The 12,709-nt window shown below is 42.8% G+C and overlaps 1 protein-coding gene across 1 annotated transcript; it reads right to left on the bottom strand.

Annotated features, from left to right (window-relative positions):
• Positions 1-470: 470 nt before the first annotated feature.
• Positions 471-12,478, bottom strand: adi1 (acireductone dioxygenase 1). Its single transcript, XM_003215469.4, has 4 exons — positions 12,291-12,478; positions 6,964-7,083; positions 4,658-4,837; positions 471-1,280 (listed from the first exon to the last, which is right to left on the bottom strand). The coding sequence occupies exons 1-4, from the start codon at positions 12,408-12,410 to the stop codon at positions 1,158-1,160; spliced, it is 543 nt and encodes a 180-aa protein (XP_003215517.4). The 5' UTR covers positions 12,411-12,478; the 3' UTR covers positions 471-1,157.
• Positions 12,479-12,709: the final 231 nt, after the last annotated feature.

Genomic DNA, 12,709 nt, shown 5'->3' with positions numbered 1-12,709 from the left:
CTCATATTTGCATATTTTTGAACTACTAGGTTGGTAGAAGCTGGGGCTAATAGCGGGAGCTCATCCCGCTTCCCACATTCGAACTGCTGATCTTTCGGTCAGCAAGTTCAGCAGCTCAGCAGTTTAACCCCCTGCACAATTGGGGGGGGGGGGTTCCAACTGGTACTACACAGGGGTGCATATTGGAACTTCAACTGTAACTAACTATAGTTAAAAAAATATTTCTATCAAAGTGTTAACACCCCCAAAACATGCTACAGATGTGAACCTCTAAAGCAGTGGTTCTCAATTTGTGGGTCCCCAGATGTTCTGGCCTTCAAGTCCCAGAAATCCTAACAGCTGGTAAACTGGCTGGGATTTCTGGGAGTTGTAGGCCAAAACACCTGGAGACCCACAGGTTGCGAACCACTGCTCTAAAGTTTAAACAAATTACCTCAAAAGGTAAGGTTTTTAAAAGGATGACAATGATATAAGGCTGTAGCAGTCTTTATTACCTCTAGAAAAATAAAATTATAACACTTAACATATCAATATTTTGGACAATGCAAGAAATATCTTGCCTACCAGATATGAAAGATTTATCATAATGAACTGGGTAGGCATTTTAGGGAATAAGACAGGGTTGCAATATTGTCAGCTACAGAAATCATTGTGGTGGTTATACCCGATTTAACCCACACTAAAGATATATAGTAATAATGCAGATCTTACAGAAAGAAGGACACTTGTACAAGAGCAACGTCCCTCCTTTACAGCAGCATTGCATCAAACATGGTAAGTAAAAATTTGCATTGATTTTCTTGATGTAGTGGAAAACAACAGAGACTGTACACAATTTCTGTTGCTCTGTATAAAGCCATGGATTTGACTGAACAGTCAGTAAAGGAAGTGGAGAAACTCTTGAAATGACCATTCCAGTTGGAATACAACTTCAAGAACTGCATAGAAAGAACTCCTACTTTAACACAAATTAACAATAATCATCAACAGTCTGACAATTGATTTAGGGAGCTTGATTGAGGAATTTCTATTCATTTTCTTTGTGTTAGTGCTGCAAGAAATCAAAGAAGCTCATTAATGGTAAGTATGGTTAAGGAAACCATTTCCATTTAAGAAAAGTTGTAGGATGCTCCAGGTCTCATGCCTTCCCCATTCATTTATTGTACTGCTTGTGTCAAAAACTGCTTGTACTGTGCTCGAGCAGGAAAGTGATCCGCTGGCCTGTTGTAAGCCGTCCACACAGGTTCTCCAACAAAGAGCCTCATTGCCTTCACATAATTCTGGGGGAGACAAAATTCGCATTCAATATGGTTAGCTTTAGTAAAAAGTGGCGGATCAAGTAACAAGTGGTGAAAGGTGAGTAGTTGATATACAGCACTTAAAAATAAAGTTGTCCTTTAACACAGAGATCTGGTTTGGTCACTCAATTGTCTACTCAACAAACTATGCTTGAGTGATAAACTTTCTCCTGTCCTCCGGTTTCTTTGTCCTTTCCCTGCTCAGCCATAGCTTCTTCTTTTGTCTTAATCTACAGCTTTGTGTGACATCCAAAGTTGATTTGAGTGCTTCCTAAAAACAGGATTACAGGCTGTCCTTAAACCACAGTTTTCCAGTCTAGATGTCAGAGCAGTCTGGTTTAACAAAAAGAAAAAGAAAAAAAAAGATGCCCACTCTGTAGTCTGGCACAACAAGGAAAGAACACTTGACCTTGTTGCCTAAACAAGCCCTGTTTTGTCAAGTAGCTCTATTACATCAATATCAGGCAAATGAACTTTCTGCTCATATCAGGATTAACTTGATAGATAAGAGCTAGTGCAACTCCAATTGCATTTTAAAATATTTTCCAAACCATATTAGTATCTGTGCAACCCTGACACCTACTATCACTGCTGATCATTAAGGAGAGAAACTGTAGAGAAGTGGTTCTCAATCTGTGGGTCCCCAGGTGTTTTGGCCTAAAACTCCCAGAAATCCCAGCTAGTTTACCAGCTGTTAGGATTTCTGGGAGCTGAAAGCCAAAACATCCGAAGACCCACAGGCTGAGAAACACTGCTCTAGTCACTATCCTGCTATTTCTTTCCTGATGATTTTGGTATCTGGGAAAGACAAACAGGGACTTATCACAGGAAGGCTGACCATAGCCACCATGATCCCAATGAGAAGAAGGTTGAAAATGTCACTGAAAAGCAGAAAGCCCTCTAAACAGTACAGACACAGAAGCATAACGTTTTTCTCAGATTCCAGAAGAGCGGTTACTTTGAAGTTTATTCTAGATGTGCAAAAAGAACCAGTTTTATCTTGTGCAGGAAAATGGCTGGAATGGAAAAGAGGTCCCCTCTAGATATATTGAACTACAGCCCTCAATAAACTACAAACCCCAAGTATAACTCCCAGCCAAGGAATACAGGACGGTATTAATGTAGCTAGTAGCTACACTTTCAACAGGCACTTACTTATTACAGCTCATGCTACAAAGATTTACATCACCTGTTTCAAATAATCCACCCCAAACACTCAGGTCTCTGGGAGACACCTACTTCAGACAGCCAAAATTAGACACTGTCATTCAGGAGATATTTTTTTTGTCCTCCCCCAGACTGTGGAATGACCTGCCAGAAAAGCTTCATCATCTTGAGACACAATTAGGAGTATAAATCAGCAATACAAACTAGTTGCTTCTGGAATACCAACCCAGGTTCGTTATAGTTTTAAAAGTATTTATAGATAGATTTTAATATGCATTGCTTTGATATGCTCTTTTAACTGATGTGACATGTTGTTTATGGGTGATTGTTCCCCATCTCAACCCATACAAGAGGCATAAAACATTTAATAAAATATGAAATATAATAAGTATCCAAGCACTCTCCCTCACCACATCTGTCTGTCTGTCTCTAGAATAATAATAATAATAATAATAATAATAATAATAATAATAATAAGCTTTATGTATATTCTGCCCTTCTCCGCCCTTCAGAGCGGATTACAGCATTTACATACATAGGAAAATATTAAATGCCTTTAATCATATACAATAAAGACACACAAACAAAGGAAAGAAAGAGCCACAAACAAAATGCAAACCTGTGCTACACTAGGCATGTAGACTAATCCTCAATATGAATGAATGAACATGTGTGTGGGTTGACACCCACAGACACGCATACACTGAGTGAAAGAGCATAAACATAAAGCGTTCCAGCAAGAATATCAAATAAGATTGAGTATAAACACTGAAGTTAGCAGCATTTTATTCTATATCAACCCAAAACAATGAATAACATTATTCTTATTTTTTACCCGTCTCAATTAACATGTGCAATATATATCTAAATTGTAGGCTAGGGAAATTTCTCAGACTTTCTCTAAGCATTTAAAGCAGACATAGGCAAACTTCAACTCTCCAGGTGTTTTTGACTTCAACTCCCACAATTCCTAACATCCTACCGGTTGAAATCCAAAACACCTGAAGGGCCGAAGTTTGCCCATATCTGCTTTATATACTTCACAACAAGCCAAACGACAGGACAAGGAGATTGTATCTCCCAAGGCTCTGCAGGCGAGTTGCTGTGGCAACACCAATCCCTTACTAAAAATGGATTTTATGACAAGGCGGAGACACAAGCGCTCCATTTATCTATAAGGGTAGCGGTACAGAGCCAAGAGTGCAGATGTGCGCTACTCACATCCCTCTATGGACCCCCAGGAATTGGTTTCTAATCCCAGAGAGTTGGGAACTGAGAAGACAGGTGAGTTTTTATGTTTGAAACCAAGCTGGTATTACTCTTTGATTTCAAGCAAGAGACACCGCTAACTACCAAATAATCAATGGCTTCCCATCAGGAGAACTATAAAACAAGAGCAGCTGCATTTCTTCGATTCTAAGACACCATCAATTGCATGATGCACACTAATTTCAGTACCAACATCAATAAAAATACATAAGATGTGCCCACAATTCTAAGACACACACTGTTTTTAGAGATATTTATATGGGAAGAAAACTGGCTAATCAAAGAAATAAGGCTTTTCGGAGGGGGGGGGGGGTGTTCAAAGCAAAACATTGCAACTATGTGTGTAGTGTGTGCATAGGTAAAGGTAAAGGTTTTCCCCTGATATTAAGTCTAGTTATGTCCAACTCTGTGGGTTGGTGCTCATCTCCATTTCTAAGCTGAAGAGCTGGTGTTGTCCGTAGACACCTCCAAGGTCATGTGGCCAGCATGACTGCATGGAGCGCTGTTACCTTCCTGCCAGAGCAGTACCTATTGATCTACTCACATTTGAATGTTTTTGCTAAGTTGGCAAAAGTTGGGGCTAACAGCGGGAGCTCATCCCGCTCCCCGGATTCGAACTGCGAACCTTTCGGTCAGCAAGTTCAGCAGCTCAGCAGTTTAATCTGTTATGCCACCAGGGGTGTGCATACATGCATAATATAGAAATTAGGAAGGAAAGAGGGAGATGAGTCTCGGCCTGTCGGTCACTGATTATTTCACTAATCCTCTTCCCTTTCCTCAAAACACCTTTATCGCATTTCTAATTTAGAGGTTCATACCACACAACTAATGTAGTTGGGTTATTAATATGCAATTCTGCACCTGCACACAATCCTGTCTCAACAATACGTGGATACTTATATATAAAAACGGCAATTTCGTACAGACTTGTCCAGGGTAAATCGGTGATAGATGCCAGCGGGAAGTGTGATCATGTCTCCCTTTTCCATGGCAATCCGGATCCATTTGTCGTCTTTATCGCGGACATCAAAATACCCACTTCCTTCCAGGATGTAGCGAATCTCATCATCCAGGTGTAAGTGCTCTTCATAAAATATTTTTATCTGGAAAAACGAAGAGGGGAGAAAGAAGGCCGCTTTTCAGTTAGCGACTCTATTACAAGCTGTAAGCACACACAGCTCCCTGCAAAGATTGCAAGATGTTGCCTCAAAAAGACCTGAAGGCCGCATTGATAATAAAGTACTTAGCATTTATATAGTGAAGTTGGAACATTCCAAGTATTTCAAATACATTCTCTCAGCAATCGGTACAGCAATCTTGCAAGCCAGACCTAGAGCTCGGAAAGTAACTTTTAAAGGAGTAATTGGCTCCAGCTATATTTCCAAGGCCCACAAACACAGTTTATTGCTGCTATAGTTGCCGTTTTTATATTTTAAAAGTCCATTTCTCACAACAAAATAACATTCATTGTTTGTTGTTTCGAAAAAGACACAAACACCTGGCATTTAATTGAAAGAAATTCTACTCTTTTCCCTTGAAATTGCCTTCATGTGTACAAAAGATTATGAGGCCCATCAAGACAAGGCACTTTAACCATATCCTCTTATTGTTAAACAAGGATTACATCCACAGCAACTGAACCACTATTGATAACGCTATGTAACAAAATTTGGGGAAAAAAATCTGTTCCTGGTTTGAAAGTGTTACTTTCTATTTAATTGTGTGGAACTAACTTTGAAAGTTGTTGTTATATTCCAGAAACTTTGTTTTTGTGGCTGTCACAAACTGCGTTGAATTGGTTAAGACTTGAGATATTCATTGAAAAACTAGAGCAAAATGTGCTCCAAGATGTCCCACAAAAACAAAGTTTTTCCCATGTTTTTATGACAGAATAAATCAGGAATGGCCTTTATAACCTAGGAACAAAAATCCTAGGTTAATAAAGGAGGAATTTAAAACTCATATTCAAGGCCATATGTAACAAGCCTTGTCTTTAAGCTACAAATGACCACAGATTTAGTAGACCCACATGACCAGGTACAGGATGAAGTAAATCATTTGGAAATTCTTGTGATGTCCTGTCTCCACAACCAGCAAACAAATGTTGATTGTTATCCTGTGCTGGAGCTAACAAGTGACTCCAGAATCAGATGGTTATGAGGCAAAGAACTGAAGAGTAGTCAATCTAGTCACAGTCGAACACAGGTAATCCAGCAAGATTAAGGGAAGAACAGGAACAAGGCCATCGGGGGCTTCAGGAGCCAACAATCCAGATAAATCCAGATAAATGCAGCTAACAAGGAGTAAGACACAGAATCATCAAGCATTACCAGTCTAAGGTTAAGAGCATGCCAATGCTGATAGCTCTGCCAGTCATCAAGACAAACGGGTTACGGGAAGATTTATTTTGTCAGATGTGGGTAAGTGTTATTGGCCCTTCAGATACAGGGATTGTTCTATAAAAAGATGTACATCTTTCAGGAACTGTAACATAGAGGGATGGCTGCATATCACCATAATCACAGTCAGGGCCATAGCCAGAAAAAATGGGGGTGGGGGGTTGAAACTTTTTTTTAGCAAATCATGAAGAGTAGTTCCACAATGCAAAATAATTTAGAATCAGGCTCCATTGATAAACTTCAGTGGACACTCATGGGGATTTGATTAATCAGTTAAAATTCATGAGTAATCCAGATTTTTTTAAAGCTTGAAAATTTCAGGGGGGAGGATTGAATCCCTAACCCCCCCCCCCCCCCCCCCGGCTACAGCTCACAGTCTGAACTGTTACAGAGTCCAATTCAACCCAAGCACAATATTTTTAAGTGAGGGTAGTCCACAGGATTGGTTTTTTTAAAAAATCTCTCAGCAGGATATCCATGCCTTCAACAGAGTACACAAGGCAAAAATTAAACAAGTATAAATTTACCCCATGTCAAATCTGACAGTTTCTATGCCAGAATTCACATGCCAAATTTGACAGCTGTTAAAATACAGAAGAGCCCTTGCAGAAAAATAAAAGTAAGCAAAGAAAAGCACACGCCTTTCCGTTATAAAAGAAAATCAAAAATGCCCTTTGAAGAAGGTAAGAATGATTGGACTTAATTCTCAGAGGGGAAAAAGAAATCCATTGTGCACATAGCTTGAAACTTTTAAAACTGGAACACACTCTAGTGGTGAATACTGGCATTTACGACCCTCCCGAGTCTCAAAGACAGAGAAGAGTTAGTACCTTTTCTTCATAATTTGGCATCTTGTCTTTATGTATCGTTATTATATCCATCCAATTGTAGTTCCTCTCTTTTCGAATCTTTGCTAATTGTGGATCATTCTCATAGTTGTCAGCATCCAACTATAGAAAAATAGAAAGTTTTTTCTGATTAACTGTTAAATGAAGCAATCATCCCTACTTATTTCCAAAACAATTGTGTGTAAAATGTGTAGTGATTCAGATAGAGCACATCTGTTTTATTCCGACGAGAGACAGTCATAGAATCATAGAATCACAGAGCTGGAAGAGACCTCACGCTCCATCCAGTCCAACCCCCTGCCAAGAAGCAGGAAATCACATTCAAAGCACCCCTGACAGATGGCCACCCAACTTCTGCTTTAAAACCTCCAAAGAAGGAGCCTCCACCACACTCTGGGCAGAGGCGATCCAACGGCGAGGCCACGTAGGCGGCCGCCGTGAGTGCACACCAACAGGGGGCGCACCCGAGGCACCCCCGTGAAAAAGTGGTGCCGCCGCGGCCCCGCTGTCGCCCACCATCACCTGTCTTTTTTTTTTCTGGGGCTGATTCTCTGCACATGCGTGGAAGGGTCCCATCGCCCAAAACGGCCGATGGGACGCTTCCGCGCATGCGCACAGGGTCGCTCGCTCGCTCGGTGACGTAAGGCACGCAGCGTGCCTTACATCACTGCGCGAGGGAGCGAGCGACCCCCCCCACACTGGGCCCAACCTCCGGCCTACGCTGGGCCCGCCTTCCTGATGTTTCGCACACATCTGTTGGAAAACTAGGCAAGTGGGGTTTGTATATCTGTGGAATAATGTCCAGGATGGAAGAAAGAACACTTGTCTGCTTGAGGCAAGTGTGGATGTTGCAGTTGGTCACCTTGATTAGCTTTGAATGGCCTTGCAGCTTCAAAGCCTGGCTGCTTCCTGCCTGGGGGGATCCTTTGTTGGGAGGTGTTAGCTGGCCCTGATTCTTTCATGTCTGGAATTCCCCTGTTTTTGAGTGTTTTTTTACTGTCCTGATTTTATTTATTTATTTCCCATACTTGTGTCCCGCCCTTCTCAACCTAAAGGTTTTTTTTTGTGGGGGGGGGGGGGGCGCCAAAATTCTGTTCGCCTACACTTGAAAATTACATTGGGCCGGCTCTGACTCTGGGGCAGAGAGTTCAAAAGCCGAACAGCTCTCACAGTGAGAAGGTTCTTCCTGATGTTCAGGTGGATGTTCAGGTTGAATCTCCTTTCCTGTAGTTTGAAACCATTGTTCTGCGTCCTAGTCTCCAGGGAAGCAGAAAACAAGCTTGCTCCCTCCTCCCTATGACTTCCCCTCACATATTTGTACATGGCTGTCACGACCCAGGCTGCAGAGCACCAATAACCAAACACAGAGGCCAGAATCTATCTAATATCTTTATTAAGGAAATGTATAAAGTTAATAAAAGCAAGCGTAGGAAATAGTTCAGAAGTAGACCTTTCAGGAAAGGTCAAAATTAGTCCAAAGAAACAATGTCCAATATGAAATATTAAGGTCCAAAGTTGTAATCCAATAACCGAAACACCCACTTTGCCAGGCAAAGTGAGGGGAGATGACAAGGTTCTTAGTCCAAGGAACTTGATGTAAGGCTAGGAAGTAAACTTGATTCTTGGAACACAAGGCTTGATACAAGGCAACAAGGTATGAGGAACAGGGACAAGATCCGTGGTAAATACTTGGCAAGGTCCTGGAAAGCAAAGCAAGGTCCGTGAAGCAAAACAAGGCTGGGAACGTGAACGAAGGCTTGGAAACGGGAACGAAGGCTTGGAAACAGGAACGAAGGCTTGGAAACGGGAGTAGCGCTGTCCACACACAACCTACTCCAGTTGCTGACGAATTGACTCCGCAAAATTCCTTCAGGGCAAAGAACCTAAATAGGGTCTTGTTTTCCCACCAAAGAACACTTCTCTGGGGAACCAGAACCGAAAGTCAATCTCTGTGTCCAGATGCATGACTCCCTAAAGGTTCTCATGAAAGCAGTCTTAATCAGCTGAATGCCTGGCTGCGATTCTCAGGCTTCTGCGATTAGCCTGTTGAACTCCTTTTTGTTGTTGATAATAACTACGGCGAGAAAATGGGGGAGATTTTGACTCAGGGCTTGTTTGGCAGATTTCTGGAAGACAATCCTCCTGCAGGTGCAAGGGCCCCAGTTCTGGCTGGGAAAGTTCCAATTCTGGCTGAAATGGTGGAAAACCCAAGTTTTCCTCTTCATCTGCCACAACAGCGCTAGGAACGGGACTACATGGCCCATGAGTCATCACAATGGCTATCATGTCTCCTCTCAGCCTTCTCTTCTGCAGGCTAAACTTGTCCAGCTCTTTAAGCCACTCATCACAGGGCTTGTTTTCCAGACCCTTGATCCTTTTAGTCGCCCTACTCTGGACACATTCCAGTTTGTCAACATCTCCCTTAAATTGCGGTGCCCAGAATTGGACACAGAGTGATTCCAGGTGTGGTCTGACCAAGGCAGAATAGAGGGGAGGCATGACTTCCCTGGATCTAGACACTATACTCCTATTGATGCGGGCCAAAATCCCGCCGCATCACATTATAGCTTCATGTTTAACTTGTTGTCCATGAGGACTCCAAGATCCTTTTCAAACATACTGCTGGTGAGCCAGGCATCCCCTAGTCTGTATTTTTGGACTTCATTTTTTCTGCCTAAGTGAACCATCTTGCATTTGTCCCGGTTGAACGTCATTTTGTTAGTTTCGGCCCATCTCTCTAATCTGTTAAGACCATTTTGGATTCTGCTCCAGTTTTCTGGAGTATTAGATATCCCTCCCAGTTTGGTCTCGTCTGCAAACGTGATGATCATGCCTTCTAACCCTTCGTCTAAGTCGTTAATAAAGATGCCCTCAACACCAAAATATGAGCCGCAGTGGTGCAATGGATTAAACCCTTGTGCTGGCTGGACTGCTGACCTGAAGGTTGGGTTACTGATCTGAAGGTTGCTGGTTCGAATCCGCAAGATGGGGTGAGCTCCCATCTGTCAGCTCTAGCTTGTAGTGATATGAGAGAAGCCTCCCAGCAGGATGGTAACACATCCGGGTGTTCCCTGGGCAACATCTCTGTAGGCGGTCAATTCTCACACCAGAAGCAACTTGCAGCATGTTCTCAAGTTGCTTCTGACACGATTAAAAAAACCCGCCACAATTAGAAATAAATATAGTCAACTTACACACTCTACAGAATTATTGCAATACATATATTAAAAGCACCTAGTATATTCACGTTGCTAAAGGTAAGCAGAAATAGGAAAAAGTCATGCAATCTAGCTCTACCAGGATATTGTGATACAAGCCCCAAAGAGAAGGACATTCTGGCATTTATAGGGGGAATCAATGGTCAGTGCATTTTACTTGCACAGTATTCATCTCTTTCTGCAATCATAGTGTTGCTGTTGTTTTGCTCCAGTTGTTTACAACTCTTCATCTTATTTAAATACACCTACCAGTAACCAGTTATACTTGCATGGACCAAAAAATCATTGCTATGGTTGCAATTTCGTAAAAGTAATCCCATTCATTTCTCAAGCAATTTCGTAAAAGTAATCCCATTCATTTCTCAAGGAATAACAAGAATTATTTCCTTTAAAAAATAATCCTGAGTGATATAAATTGCAGACCTGTCTTTAAAATACACATAATTCCATCCATCTCGGGGTTGTGTCAACACTCATAATAGTGGGGAAACAAGACAACCCAGTGTTTGAGCTTCATGACAGTTACCTATGTGGAATTCTATTTTAATACAGTAGAGTCTCACTTATTCAAGCCTCGCTTATCCAAGTTTCTGGATTATCCAAGCCAATTTTGTAGTCAATGTTTTCAATATATTGTGATATTTTGGTGATAAATTCATAAATACAGTAATTACAACATAACATTACTGCGTATTGAACTGCTTTTTCTATCAAATTTGTTGTAAAACATGATGTTTTGGTGCTTAATTTGTAAAATCATAACCTAATTTGATGTTTAATAGGCTTTTCCTTAATCCCTGCTTATTATCCAAGATATTCGCTTATCCAAGCTTCTGCCGGCCCGTTTAGCTTGGATAAGTGAGACTCTACTGTATTTATATGTTGGTGATCCTGTGGTCAGCTTCCAACAGAATTCAATCACAGAGTCATGCTAGAAAACATAGAATTTGTTAGAAGTGGGGGGTTTTTTTTCAGGTGAAAACGTAGCCAAAGATTCACAGCTTTCCATTTTCACGGGGACCCTGTGCCCCTAACACCACCAAATGTGAAGGGCCGACTGTACAGTACAGGCAGTCCCCAAGGTATAAACATCTGATTTACAAATGACTTGGAGTTAAGAACAAGGTGCGACAACAGGGAGAGAATTTTAACCCAGGAAGGGAAATTCACTCCTGAAACAGTTATCATTGGGAAAAGAGGTCTTCACTGAAGCTTTATCACAGAATCATGGAATAATAGAGTTGGAAGAGGCCACATGGGCCATCCAGCCCAACCCCCTGCCAAGAAGTAGGAAAATAGCTTTCAAAGCACCCCGACAGATAGCCATTCAGCCTGTTTAAAAGCCTCCACCACACTCCGAAGCAGAGAGTTCCACTGCTGAACAGCCGCTACAGTCAGGAAGTTCTTCCTAATGTTCAGGTGGAATCTCCTGTCCAGTAATTTGATCCCATTGCTCCCAGTCCTAGTCTCCAGGGCCCCAGAAAACAAGCCTACACCCTCCTCCCTAGAAGCATAGAATAGTAGAGTTGGAAGAGACCTCATGGACCATCCAGTCCAACCCCCTGCCAAGAAGCAGGAACTCGCATTCAAAGCACCCCCGACAGATGGCCATCCAGCCTCTGCTTAAAACCCTATGACTTCCCCTCACATATTTATACATTTATGATATCCTTTCACAGATTTATACACGGCTATCATGTCTCCCCTAAACCTTCTCTTCTGCAGGAATGGTGGGAATTGAAGTCCAAAACAGCCCAGAGGGCCAAAGCTTGCCTCTGTCTATAAATGCACCCTGCAAGAAGAGGTTTGTGCCTGCGGGAAGGAGGAGGCGTGTCCTGTTTCTGACATGCGCTTTGGGCAGAACTCTGCTGTTGTGTTGTTATCCCCTTCTTCCTATGGCTGCTCCAGGCACCCATTGGCACTAAAATCAGGCCTCCTCATGGCTCCCCATTCACTCGGGGCTCCAGAGCAAGGAGGGGAGCGGGCCCATGCTGTGCAATGGGGCCGGAGAGGCGCGGTTCTGGGGCCAAAAGGCTGTTTTCGGGAGTCAACCCCCCCCCCGTCCCCTTAAAGGGGCCGCAGCTTCCCTACTTTCCAGTAGAAGACACCCAGCTGGCTGAGCTGCTCCAGGCTGGCGGGCTGGTTGGGGTCCTGCCGGTGGGGCTTCCGCTGGTCCCCCGGGGCTTCGTCCATGTACCAGGCCTCCACCATGGCTGCAAGGAGACAGAGGAGGAGGAATATGAGAAATAGGAGAAGGAAGGCCCAAAGGGGAGAGGCCAGCTCTTCCAGCTCCGCCCCGTGCCTGGGCCTTGGCACTCCTCTGGGGGTCCTGGGGGTTGTCATTTTTCCAGCCTCCTCTGCTCCATTGTGCTGCTGTCTCACCAAACTACAACTCCCAGGGTAACATTCAGCCATGGCACTTTAATAACAACAACAACGTATCGTCGAAGGCTTTCATTGGGTTGCTGTGAGTTTTGCGGGCTGTAGGGCCATGTTCCAGAAGCATTCTC

Source organism: Anolis carolinensis, chromosome 1 (assembly GCF_035594765.1).
Source record: "Anolis carolinensis isolate JA03-04 chromosome 1, rAnoCar3.1.pri, whole genome shotgun sequence".
Classification (NCBI taxonomy): Eukaryota; Metazoa; Chordata; class Lepidosauria; order Squamata; family Dactyloidae; genus Anolis; species Anolis carolinensis.
Note: the sequence above shows the minus strand (reverse complement) of the source record. Positions and strands in the feature narration are given on the sequence as shown.